Genomic DNA, 12,463 nt, shown 5'->3' on the forward strand with positions numbered 1-12,463 from the left:
ACTCACCCCACTTGAGGACAGCCGGAATACTGCAGAATTTCCAGTCCTATCAGTCTAGGCTACCAGCCAGGCTCTCATGTCACCCGCTCACCCCCCTGTAAAGTGCAAAGCCTCTTGGTAGCAAAGTGACTGATTAGTTCAGGCAAAGCCCCAGGTTGTAGCTGCAGAATCACAAAATAAAAACCAAACCAACCAAAGCAGAGACACCTCTCCCTGGGCTGGGAAAGGAAGTCCTGAAGTAACAGAGTGATGTGGTAACAGCCAGGCAGTCCCAGGCACTCTTGTCTCTATCTCTATAGCCAGTCAGCCAGAGTCAAGTCCCACCTTTTAGGAAAGCTTCAGTCAGACCGTCTCTCCTTGGTACAGGGCCAGAGCCTAGATGCTTTCAGTGTAGGATGTGTACAGACCAGTCCTGGCATAAGCAGGCCTGGCCAGACGCTTAGGTTTTGTTCATTGGGCCAAGCAATCAGGAGGACAGTTTGAGGGTGGAAGCTGCCATATAAAGAAAAGACCCAGATACATATTTATCTCCCTAAAAATGGATTAGGTCATTCTGTTTGGAGTATGGTAGCTCTAAAGATCTTATGGGAGGAGAGAAAAATCTCAGAAACCAAAGACTAATTTCAGGACCTCTGTGAATTCTCTAGGAAAAAAGGTTGCCAGATATCTATGGGACTATAATTCCCAAGGAGTTAAATGTCTTGTGGTAGTTGGCTGGGTATGGTGATGACACAGGCCTGTAAATCCCAGCACCCTGGCAGGCCGACACCTGTGATTTGGAGCTAGGCTAGTGAGTTTCAGGTTGCCCTGTGTGACTGATCTTGTGGCCTGGGGAGAAGCACTCAGAGTCGATTGCAATGGTCTGAGGGGATGCCTTAATGTGTCCCAAATCAGTGGTTATAGTGACACTTGGGTATTTCTGAGCTGGATCCTGAAGGTCTGAGTTTCTACCTTCAGGCCCTAAAGACCTGGTTGGCCACAATGGTTATTTTCTCCTACAGACTCCTGCACAGTCTTCACCCAGCTGCCGTTCCCTACACTGTAGAGGGAGTGTTTCCAAATGGTTTACAGCTATTTCTTTTTCCTTTACTCCCCTGCAGGTTGGAGGGGAGTAACCAGAGTTTCATTGTTCTACCCCCTTTCTGAGTTCATCAAGGAATGAGGCAGCAGAGAAAAGACCCTGGGGAAAACCATACGCTGACTCTTTAGGAGGAAAGCCTCAAAGCCAGTGCCTGGGTCTCCAGCATGCCAGCAAGAATTCTACCACACAGATAACAGCGCAGCCTCAGAACCTGGTTTGAACGTGGTTCAAGGCAGAGGGAGGAGAGCAGCATCCTCTTACTCGTGCATGTACTGCCTTCCTGTTGAGGCTTCTGGGCTGCAAGCCAGGGATAATTCATTCTGTGCCGTCCACCCCAAGCCTGCTGAGGCTGGAAAACATAAACCCACAGAAAACAGAACAGTGGCTGATCTTACCACGGGACTCTGTCCTCCTGGGAAGAAATGTATGATGTGGAGGGGTGGCATCAGTCTGACTCTGGATCCTTTTCTCCAAGGAGGAGCTCTGGAGGCTGGGAAGGGCATGCTAAGGACCCAGACCTGGCTAGATTCTAGAAAGACTGTAGGGGCCAGGTGGTGGTGGTGTACCCCTTTAATCCCAGCACTCAGGAGGCAGACACAGAGGCAGGTGGATCTCTGTAAGTTTGAGGCCAGCCTGGTATACAAAGTGAGTTCCAGGATACATACAGAGAGAAATCTCCAAAACCAAAAAAAAAAAAAAAAAAAAAAAAAAAAAAAGAGGCTGTGGAATATTACCTCAACAGGGTGAAAAGAAATCATTGCTGAGGGATTCCTCAAGACAGGCAAGAAGACAAGAAGACCTTATGAGGAGCCTAGGCCTGACAGTCATCAAGCCCTGGCTAAAGCCAATTGTTAGGTCACCCTACATCTGAGGGAGAAAAGGCACTGCAGCCCACCAGAGACCCTTGATGAACTCTTCTGTAGATGAAGAGACATGGATGTCAACAGCTTTGTAATAACAGCAGCTCTCGCCAGGCTGGGGTGGCGCACATCTCTAATCCCAGCAAGCACTCAGGAGGCAAAGGCAAGGGGATCTCTGCGAGTTCGAGGTTAGCCTGGTCTACAGGGTGAGTTCCAGGACAACTAGGGCTACACAGAGAAACCCAGTCTTGACCTCCCCCCCCCCCAAAAAAAGAGCAAGTTTCAGAACAGTAATGATCTAAGAGACCATGCCCCTTCTGTTAGAGCAAGCTTTGGCCTTTGTATGCAGGAGGAGAGAACAAACTGCACAGGCCCCATCCAGGCCTTGTCCCAAGGGAGGGGGTTTGCATCATCTTCGGAAGGGCCTCAGGTGTCAGTCCTTTCTGTTGGCTCTGCTCTAGACTGCTGTCGGTACTCATAGTGAGTGGGGATATGGGCCTCTATTCAGATGGCAGAACAGAAACAGGAAGCCACTAGACTCTGGTTTTCGGAAGATGAGGAGGGCAAGGAACAGAGAAAAAAAAGGCAGAACTGGATGCCTTTGGGGGTTCTTAAAAGCATCAGGCATTGGGGGGGCAGAAAGCACCCAGTTCCTTGTCACTGATACCTGTGTCCTGATACATCAGGAGGCCCAGAGGCAGAGAGCACTTGTTCAAACTGGACTTCAGAAGCCTCCAGGTCAACCTTCTGAAGCGGAAACGGTTCTGTGCTGTCCACCGGGGCTGTCCTCAGCAGACCTCGCCCCACCCCACCCCCAGCCTATGCCCAAGGAAGAAGAGGGGTAGGGAATCCGTTCAGTTTTGATTTCTGGGCTCCTGTAGTCTGACTTCCAGTGAATTTTGTTCTCCCGGCAAGGGGTGGGGGTAATGTCCCCCCCCAAGGGGCACCACTCAGTGACTCTGAACTCCAAAAGAGGCCTGGACAGCTGATAAACACTCCCACTGCCGGCCCTTCTAGCTGCAGAGATCAAGCCTCACAGAAACTTCCAGGGAATAGCCCTGACACAGCTTGGAAGGTCACAGAGGACAGTAACTATGACATTTGGGAGACTCTTACTAGTTAAAAAGGATGCTCTCTTTGTTCTTACGTTTGACCAAAGAAAAGTTAATTCTTTTCTTTTTCTCTGATAACGCCCCCACCCACCCACCGGCAGGAAGCAGCGGCTCCAGCTCCAGCACCAGGTCTGCGGACTTTCACCCTTTGCCTTTCATCAGGTGCAAGCTCCGCGATCAAGGCTTCGAAGGTGCTGGGGATGGTTCAGGACCGCTGTCCACCGCACCTGGTGGGCCTCGGATCACCCAGGCAGCCCCCACAACAGCCGCCTCCTCTCTCCGGAGCTGGGTTTTCATGCAAAGAAGCGAAGAGAAGCTGTTTCCCAGGGTCCGCGCGATTAGTAGCAGAAACAGTGCTTCAGATCCCATTGAAAACGACCGTCGTGGCTTATCTCCCGTCGGCGCTCCGGGATTCCCAGCCACCCTCTACCACTCCTAGCCAAGGCGGAAGCCGAGCCTGCAGCTTTTGAAGTTAAGAGAATTTCAATCGGCGGCAAGAAGCTGGCGGCACCCGAGCCTATCGCCCCAGCAGGGAGGAAAGAACGACAAATCCGCGGGGCGGCAGGGGAGAGGGATGCTCCGGGACCGGACTCATTTTAGACTGTTGTTGCCCCCTCTTCGTTTTCGAAGGGTTATTCTGCTTCACGCACTATCCGAATTTTCCTGCCTTCTTCCTCTGTGCACTAAACAACCTTCATAATACAACGACAGTGACGATTAAATTTAGCACACTTGCCATGCAGGGGAAAACAAAGACAAAAACCTAAGACAAAACAAACCCGAAAACGTGCCCTACTCCAACACCCTCTTTTCAACTGTCGTTGGAAAAAAAAAACTCACCTCTCTTCTTTTGACGTCGGCCAACTGCTTATTTTAGAAGTGACATTTAGTCGGATATCTTTTTCCTGTAAGCACTGGAGTGGGACGGGAGGGGGGGGACGATAATCAGTAGGGACCTAAAATCTAAACAAACGGAGGCTGCTTTTTAAAAGGTGGCCTGAAGTCTGGAGAGGAATGGAGGTGGGGGTGGGCTGAGGAGGGATGTCCGTGAAGCCCAGATCGGGAGCTTAGAGGAGGCTGCCGCCCCCCTCCTGGGGATGTAAGGGGGAAGCCCTGCTCCATAAGACTGACCCAGGAAGGAGACTAAGTGGCACCCCTTGATCTCACAACCCTGCTCTGCTTTCATCTCCAGGGAAAATACTGAGTAAAACAGGATCAAACATCGAACATTCCCATTGAATGCAAAGCTGGGGGCGGGGCAGGGAAGCCCAGTGTCACTCTAGGGACCAACCTCCCTAGGAGGGGGAGGGCAGTTAGGAGGCAGTGAGAAGGTGGTTTGTTCGTGGGGGGTGGGCAGGGAGAGTGGGTGTCACACCGAGGCAGCACTTGAAGATTTTGGTGCAGCAGCAGCAGCTGCTGCTACATAGTCCTGAGACAGACCCAGACAGTAGAGAGAGCAAGCAAGGTGCTGGGCACACAGGCTCTGGCTGCAGTGAGGAAGGCGGGACAAGCCAGAATTGGTGGCTACTTCCTCATGGCAAAAGGACCCACTATCACCCCTCCCCTCTCCACCCCCCACATAACTACTCTTGACCCCTGAAATATTTCTCTAGATTTCTGGGCTAACAGTGTTCAGCAGATAGTGGCTTGGGGACTCATAGGGAGTGGAAATACCTCCTGGACACTATCCTCCATGGTCCTCTGCCCTTGTCCTCCAGGCAAGGTTAACAAATATTTGCGGCATCATAACAGAAGGGGAGAGCAGGAATGTGTAAGGGGGGGACAAACCGCCCACCCCCAGCCCCAACCTCTTGCTTCTTCCATCGCTTCCTAATCCCAAATGAGAAAGATTGAGGAAAGGAAAGGTGGTGAGAAAATGAGAACAAGGGAGGAGAGAGCTGAGAGAAGTTGGTGAAACTTTCCTAGAAGCCTGGGCTTTGCCTAGAGGCAGAGAGGAGGAGCTTTTTTTTTTCAGCTGGGTGGGCAGGCCGCTGCTCACTGGGGGAAACTGCGGCAGAGGGGCCAGAGAGAGGGAGCTAAACCTAGAAGATGAAAAAGACCCATCCCACCTGCCAGGCTTCCAAAGGAGAGTCTATTCCCTCTCCAGAACAGCAAGTCCCAGAATTCCACAGCCCAGTTGCTGATCACCTGGTTTTTCAAGACATTTCAACGACTTTCTCTTCTATCCTCAAGTTTTGGATATAGAACATCTCTTCTTGTCAGAGCCCTAGAGAGGACCCTACAAGTTCAAACCCTGCTGATGCCATTTGTCACACTCCCCACTCTATCCACAGATGCCCCAAAACCTCCAGTAAAGGCCAGCACCCTCTCCTACCTGATAGCCTTCAGTGCCACCAGAGTAGGGCCCCTGGTTGCCAGCGCCTCTCCCTTAAGAACAAGCCATTTGTTGCGGAATTCGTTGCCTCTGAACAAATATTTAAAAGACACCGTAGAAAAAGAAAGACCACTCAGACCCCTTCCCCATCCGACATACCTGAAATAGCCTGGAGACCGCAGGAACCAAAAGATGTTTTCTTCTGTGAATAGCCAACGCCAAGTCAAGTCATGCAGTCTAGCTAGGGAGAGAAAATTAACAACAAAAACAACGAAATCACCGAACACTTCAAATTTTAGCCAGATTATCTGGGGGGGGGGGATTTTCTTCTTCTTAAATCCTGGAATACCGAGTCAGCACCCAAGGCCAGCTTTTTAAGAGGGGAAAAAGATTATCTCTTGGTTCTTGGGTAAGAAAAATAAACTTTGGTTCTTAGAAAAGAGACAGGTGGGGTTGGGGAGACGAGGGAGGAAAGGGTACCGCAAACTCTCCAGACAACCTGAGGGGGGGTTACAGTTTTCAGTAGCTTGTAAAAAATTTTTTGAAGCCGGCTGAAGGACAGGCGGTTGCATTAATGCTCAGAGAACCCGGGTTTGTAAGCAGCGTCTAAAAAGCAGCTACGAATGTTTCCATTAGTATTAGATCGAAACACCAAGTTAAGAGAATAGAAGTCAAAACAACAAAAAAATTTCAAAAGCGTTCTCAATTACCGAGTCCCGCAGCCCCTGTGGAACTCGCTGCGTGCCTTAAGCGCTCCCTTTTCTGTCTGCGGAATTCCATTTGCATCCTCTCTGCCTGGGTGTCTCCCTTTCTCAGTGTGTGTGTCTCTCTGTTTTCACACTCTCCTCCCCATTCGAGCGAGGCCCACACCTGGCGCATCACTGCCGAGCCATTAGCTGCGGGTCTCCTTTCATCTTCGCTGTGGCAGACGTTTCTATTTATCCACTTGCGTTCGCCGAGTGGCGTCACCAGCGGTACTGTAATGACGATTGCAGCAGGAGAATGACAGCTTAGAAAGAAGAGGGCAATGGGGCTTCCTCCCAGAGGCGGTGCGGCACAGAGGAGCGCTCGCATCACAAGGTGACCCTAGCTCCCCACTGCCATCTCCGCGGTCGCCAAAGACACCGCGCTGGGGCTACTTGGCACCCGCCTAGTCTCCTGGCCTCCTTAACTCCTTTTCTCAGCCAAGATCCCAGGGAGCCTGGGGTTAGGAGCTTACTTGGGGGCCATCCCCCTCCCCCCTCCGGAGAGCCCGGGGATGGAGAGCCGAAAGGACATGGTTTTGTTTCTGGATGGGGGTCAGCTTGGCACTCTGGTTGGTAAAAGGGTCTCTAATTTGTCCGAAGCCGTGAGCAGCCCACTGCCTGAACCGCCAGAGAAGATGGTGCCCCACGGTTGCCTGAGCCCGCGAGCCGGCCCTCCGTCTGCCCGGGAGCGTGGCGGGGGAGGCCCGGAGGAGGAGCCGGTCGATGGACTAGCAGGCGGTGCTGCAGGGCTGGCCGCCGAGCCACGGTCTTCCGGAGCCGCGGTGCTTGGCCCGGGACCCCCAGTCTCCTCCGCGGACAGCCTTTCTGGCCAAGGGCAACCCAGTAGCTCAGACACCGAATCGGATTTCTATGAAGAAATCGAGGTGAGCTGCACCCCGGACTGCGCCAACGGGAACGCCGAGTACCAGCACAGCAAAGGTAGCCACCTTGCCCCTCCGCTCCCCGGTCCACGCACTGCGCCCACACTTTACTTCATCTCAGGGCAGGTGGAAGATACTCCTTTCCCTTGGGGCAGGATGGCTGGGGTGGGAGTGGGGGGGACACCTGAACAACTCTTATGCTTTCTGCACCTTGGTGTGTGTAGGGTCTCTTGTGTTATCGTATTGGTGGGACTCAGAGTGACAGCTCTCAGGAATATTAGGGTGGTTGACACAAGTCTTGGCTTGAGGGATCCAAAACGCAACCCAACCCCCCACCCCAGCTTTTTGTAGGAATGATTTTGCTGAGCAGGGAAGACACCTTGCATCGGGTAAGGCAAGATCAAACGCTAGTCTGGGCAGTTTGTGACTGGAGGGGTGCAAGGCGCATGGAGGCGCGGAAGCCAAGAGTATATAAAGGACCGTAAAATCGTGGCGGACTCTGGTCTCCAGAGTGTTGCAGCCCTCCGACCAGTTTGCACGTCGGTCAGAGGTCCAAATTACCTTGTCACTTCCCGGGCTGGCGGCGCCAGGTCGGAAATGGTCCCAATGGTCTAATTGCCTTTGGTCTCCGGTTGCATTTGAAAAGGCGGGGATTGGGCCCTCCCCTCCCCCTTTCCCTCGGTCTCACTTCTCCACCCAAAGGAAAAGCAGCTGCAGGGGGCTAGAGCCCCACCCTTCTCTGGGGTGGGTCTAAGGGGTTGATACTTTAACTACAGAAACCTTCTCACCAGGAGCTAATGGGAGTGGGGGTGGATAGCTCAGAAGGGAGCCTCTCTCTTACACCAACAACTTCTACTAGGGATGAAAAGCTGGGAACAGGAGCCCATCAGCAGACACACCTCCACAAAGCCGTGAGGAATGGGTGGGAAAGGCTTGCACCTACTTTTAGGCCAACACGGCCTTGTTGACTACCAACTTCCTTCTCCGACCATCACGTCACCAGCGTAACCTAGATTCTCTACTGTACCCTGTCCTCACAACCTGCACTCAAATCTACCCTTCCTGCAATGTATGCAACCCACCATTCTCACACCTGTGCAGGAATTCTGGCACACACCCAAGAGCGCTCAATGCATGCCCAACCATCCACAATCTCCTAACCAACCTCAAGAGTTCATAGTGTTCCAGCACCATCCTTGGCCATCCCTGCCAACTGGAGCAGAGAGCCCAGGGATTATGCCCTTTGCTGTACCCAGGGGCAAGAGAAGGGGAAAGGAGATTGGAAGCGGTTAGACCCAGCATGCCTCAGGTCCAGGTCTTCCAAACAGCCACTTTAAAGTTGCCCCAAACCCTCTATTCCAATCATTCAAGACCTTCTGCCTATGCTTCCAGAGTCCGCCCCCCCCCCCCCCCCCCCATCAGTGACTTAAGGTAGCTGAAGGGTTCTCCTAATGGCTCTCCTTCAGCCTGAAGTCCCTATTGTTTGTGTTGTGTCTCTGTGTATGCACCTGTGTGCTCTGGGCTCCTGTGCAGGGTCGGGTTCTGATGCACTTGGCGGCAGTCCTAACAGTGGCAGCGAGGTCCCCAAAAGCAGCGGTGGCAGCGGCAGTAGCGGCTCACAAGGCACCCTGGCCTGCAGCGCCAGTGACCAGATGCGCCGATACCGCACTGCCTTCACCCGGGAGCAGATTGCACGGCTGGAGAAAGAATTCTACAGGGAGAACTATGTATCAAGGCCGAGGAGATGCGAGTTGGCAGCAGCCCTAAACCTTCCTGAAACTACCATCAAGGTATGCTGGTCTAGGACGCTCGAGGCGGGCATAAAACAGGGTTAGTAGATAGGAAATGGCAATCACTTATCTCCTGAATTGCAGTCGGGGAGTCTAGGCCTGGATTTTTCCAATCCGGGCCGTGCAGAATTGCCCTTTGACGGTCCCTAGGCCGCCTCTGCTGCCACGAGGTCACTCTGTCCTTTTCCTAGGCAAATAGTCTACCGAGGCAGGTGACTTAGAGGAAGTGTCTCAAAGGACAGGGAGGAAATGGGACATAAATCTGGGGGAAATGCCTTTTACCTCCTCAGACCAATCGAGGCAGGTCCTGCGATTTGCACCTTCACTCGCAGTGGGGTAGGCGAGCAGGTCCCTAATTCTCCTTCCTACGGTTTCAATCTGGGATGGCTGTGGGTGACCTGCTCTTGTTCAGGCGGAGTTGGCTTTGGCTCTTTTCCGCCCTATAGGTATTGCTTCCCGGTGCTCATCCCGAGTTGGGTCTGGGTCTCTTGCAGTCATCCAACACCCCCCTCCTGTGTCCCCAGGTGTGGTTTCAGAACCGACGCATGAAGGACAAGCGTCAGCGGCTGGCCATGACGTGGCCGCACCCGGCCGACCCCGCCTTCTACACGTACATGATGAGCCACGCGGCGGCCGCGGGCGGCCTGCCCTATCCCTTCCCGTCGCACCTGCCCCTGCCCTACTACTCGCCCGTGGGTTTGGGTGCAGCGTCCGCGGCCTCGGCTGGCGCTTCGCCCTTCAGCAGCCCGCTGCGTCCGCTTGACACGTTCCGCGTGCTGTCGCAGCCCTACCCGCGACCCGAACTGCTGTGCGCCTTCCGCCACCCACCGCTCTACCCCGGCCCGGCGCACGGACTGGGCGCCTCGGCCGGCGGCCCCTGCTCCTGCCTTGCCTGCCACAGCAGCCCGGCCAATGGGCTGGCACCTCGGGCCGCTGCAGCCTCGGACTTCACTTGTGCCTCCACCTCCCGTTCGGACTCCTTCCTCACGTTCGCCCCCTCCGTGCTCAGCAAGGCCTCCTCCGTGTCATTGGACCAGAGAGAGGAGGTGCCCCTCACAAGATAAGGGGTCGCCCTCGGGCTGCTGGCAGCAGGACGCCATGGGGTGGGGGGCCCTTCCGGACTCCTCCACCGTCCCACCTACCAACCCTCTTCCCAAATGCAGAGGGGAGAAAGGAGAGGGCACCACAAAGAACTCAGTCTAGAGAATCCAGGAGCCCCGGAAGTGGCAGTGGCCATCTACTTGGGAGCGGGAATGGGGTGGGAAAGCAGAGGTTGTGGGAGCTTCCTCTGGGGAGGCCCGTCTTTGCCATTCTCCACCAAAACCACGGCGCTATCAGAGGTGGAGGCCTTGGTTCAACAGCCAAACAAAATTCAGCAGCAACAACTCACCCCCACGCCCCTCATACCCTGTACCTGGGCCCCCACTCTCCTGTCAAGGGCAAGCATTGAAAAGGGAAATCGCGGTCTCTTGGAACAAAATGCTGTGTATGCAGAGCAGGTAAAGATTAATCTTCAGGAGCTTTTCCAAAGCGTGGCAGGGGGCTTGTTGATGGCAACATACCAGCCATTTAGGGGAGAGATGATTTACTGCTAGGGAGAATTTTGCCCCTTGGCAAGGAACCTGGGGCTGATTCACCTTCTTGGAGCCCAGCATCTTTCTGATCTAGCCTCTGCCAGCCCCTGACCTCTTTCAGTATTCCTGCCTTTGTGATGTCTCTCAACTTGCCACACCAGCCTTCTCCCTTTCTGTTTCAGGTTGCAGGGAAGCTACAGGGGCTCCAGGGTCCCTAGGAGACCAACCTCTTCTCCCTTAACCCAGCACACACCCCGATTAGCAAGTCATGTGTGAGGAGGGTTGAATGTTGAATGTATGTATAATAATGATCGGCACTCTGCTGGGCCACCAAGCCCAGAGCAGAGCTGTTCTAACAAGGCACCCTGGGAAGATCTTAGGGAACGGAGACTTACATCCTCTCCTTGTCTCCCCACACTGCACATTGCAGACAAGGCCTTGGCTTTCACCTGCCTGTAGAAACCTTCAGCACTCTGGAGGACCCTGTCTCTACCCTTCACTGGGTTTATTAGGGAGCCGCACATGGACTCCTGTACTCTTCCTTTAGCCAGCATTTGAGGAAAAGGACAATTTTAATCACCCAATGCAAGCTTCACCCCACTGGGAGGGAGTGGTTCTTCCTGTAGGGCATGAATTTGGTTTGGTCTGGGGTTTTCCTTTGCAGCCCAAAGAATTTGCTGTTATGATTTGTTAACCATATTGCAATAAAAGCTGAACACGATTCTTACTTTAGCATTTAAACATTTTTTTTTGCAATCAGGGAGCATGTTTACTATTTTTGAATTTCCAATTTAGCTACCATGGACATGGATAGAAAAAGATGGGCTCACAAAAGGGGTCTCCTAAGTCCCTGTTGGACTTTGGCAGGCTCCACACAGACATTGCTGAAAGATGGAGGGCTGTCTTCCAGCTGCCTTGGGTGTATGTTTGGTTAGTTCTGGGACTATCTGAGACTTGCAATAGATAAATGGGACCTCCCCTAAAGTGTTGAGTCTGCCTAGGGCTCACCCCTCTAATGGATGGATCCTTCAGTTGCTCCAGTAGGGGAGCCCAGATTTGCCATCTTGAGACCTTCTTCCAGCCCAACCCCAGATGCGATAAGTGGGCACTGACACGTGCCAGACTACTTCAGAGAGCTACGCTTGCTGGTACGGTCAAGCCTTCATCCATAGGAGGAAGTCCCTGCAGGAGGGTTGGAATAGTCTTGGTGCCATCCATCCACATGCTAGATATCCCACCTGAAGGATGGAATTCTGGGACTTCAGGGTAAGATTAAAGAGGGTCAGGTAGTGCTTGGAAGTCACCCCAAACACCCACTCATTCTAGAATCCCTGCTCCAGAGCCTTCATTATCAAGGCTAAGAAACTTTAGACTGTATAGTAGCGAGGGTTCTCTGCTGGTGTCTCGGGTGGGCAGGTGGGGACACCACGAATGCCCTCTGCCCTCTTGTATGTAGTGGCCCCTATATGGAGCCTTCCACCCAATAACTGTATCCCACCCTGGGCCCTCAAAGTTCCTTCCAAAGCCAGAGGTTCCCCAGTGCCAAATCCCAGCAAATTTTGCAGTTGCTCGGCATTGGGCAGAGATTGCTTGCGACAGGTAAATGGGCTGCGGGTTGCCTTAATGCCAGGCGTATTTTCAGTTAATAGGGAGGGAAAATGAGGTGTCTGCAGCGATATTGGAAAGTACAAGATCGATGATCCGGCCTCGTGTCCAATCAGCAGCCTTTAATTGACTGTATTTTCTGGGTAATTGAGCCTCTCTTCCTCCAAATTGAAGTGGAAGATATAACAATACATCTTGCCAGGAGGAATTACTCATTACTTCATAATGAAATTTCCCTTTTGCCAGGGTTTGCGGTTTGACGGTAGGCACCACTTCTCACTCTGTGGCCCCCCACTCCACAAAGAGCTTAGCCGCCTGCACCAGGCCATGCCATCTGGCTTGACATGCCCCACTTTGTCTGGGAGAGTGGCGTTGACTATGAAGACACTGTCCATCTCTGGCTTCAATTTCTGTCTGTATAAGGGGCAGGACAGACCAGACAAGGACCCTAACATGGGACTGTTTTTTTTTTTTTTTTT

The 12,463-nt window shown here is 53.0% G+C and overlaps 2 protein-coding genes across 3 annotated transcripts; one reads left to right on the top strand and one right to left on the bottom strand.

Annotated features, from left to right (window-relative positions):
- Positions 1-1,847: 1,847 nt before the first annotated feature.
- Positions 1,848-6,462, bottom strand: LOC126509565 (uncharacterized). 2 transcript variants are annotated; one of them, XR_007594189.1, is made up of 4 exons: positions 6,099-6,203; positions 5,548-5,629; positions 3,894-3,967; positions 1,848-3,745 (listed from the first exon to the last, which is right to left on the bottom strand). XR_007594189.1 is itself a non-coding variant. In XM_050155531.1 (2 exons), exons 1-2 carry the CDS (start codon positions 6,460-6,462, stop codon positions 5,385-5,387), a joined length of 609 nt encoding a protein of 202 aa, XP_050011488.1. In that variant the 3' UTR covers positions 4,868-5,384. The 2 variants fall into 2 exon arrangements, 1 of the variants encoding a protein (XP_050011488.1); XM_050155531.1 differs by lacking the exons at positions 1,848-3,745; positions 3,894-3,967 and having other exon boundaries at positions 4,868-5,629; positions 6,099-6,462.
- Positions 6,113-11,049, top strand: Evx1 (even-skipped homeobox 1). The gene is made up of 3 exons (XM_050155530.1): positions 6,113-7,073; positions 8,549-8,805; positions 9,330-11,049. Exons 1-3 carry the CDS (start codon positions 6,647-6,649, stop codon positions 9,867-9,869), a joined length of 1,224 nt encoding a protein of 407 aa, XP_050011487.1. The 5' UTR covers positions 6,113-6,646; the 3' UTR covers positions 9,870-11,049.
- Positions 11,050-12,463: the final 1,414 nt, after the last annotated feature.

This window comes from Alexandromys fortis, unplaced genomic scaffold (genome assembly GCF_014885135.2).
Source record: "Alexandromys fortis isolate MF-2015 unplaced genomic scaffold, M_Fortis_MF-2015_v1.1 scaffold_93, whole genome shotgun sequence".
NCBI lineage: Eukaryota > Metazoa > Chordata > Mammalia > Rodentia > Cricetidae > Alexandromys > Alexandromys fortis.

Bases quoted from the DNA above. Each gene is read 5' to 3' on its own strand.
- LOC126509565 (XM_050155531.1), bottom strand. From the start codon at position 6,462: ATGCGAGCGCTCCTCTGTGCCGCACCGCCTCTGGGAGGAAGCCCCATT. The intron at 5,630-6,098 runs GTAATTGAGAAC...TTCTCTCCCTAG, and splicing joins CACAGGGGCTGCGGGACTCG to CTAGACTGCATGACTTGACT.
- Evx1 (XM_050155530.1), top strand. From the start codon at position 6,647: ATGGAGAGCCGAAAGGACATGGTTTTGTTTCTGGATGGGGGTCAGCTT. The intron at 7,074-8,548 runs GTAGCCACCTTG...GCTCCTGTGCAG, and splicing joins CGAGTACCAGCACAGCAAAG to GGTCGGGTTCTGATGCACTT. The intron at 8,806-9,329 runs GTATGCTGGTCT...CTGTGTCCCCAG, and splicing joins TTCCTGAAACTACCATCAAG to GTGTGGTTTCAGAACCGACG.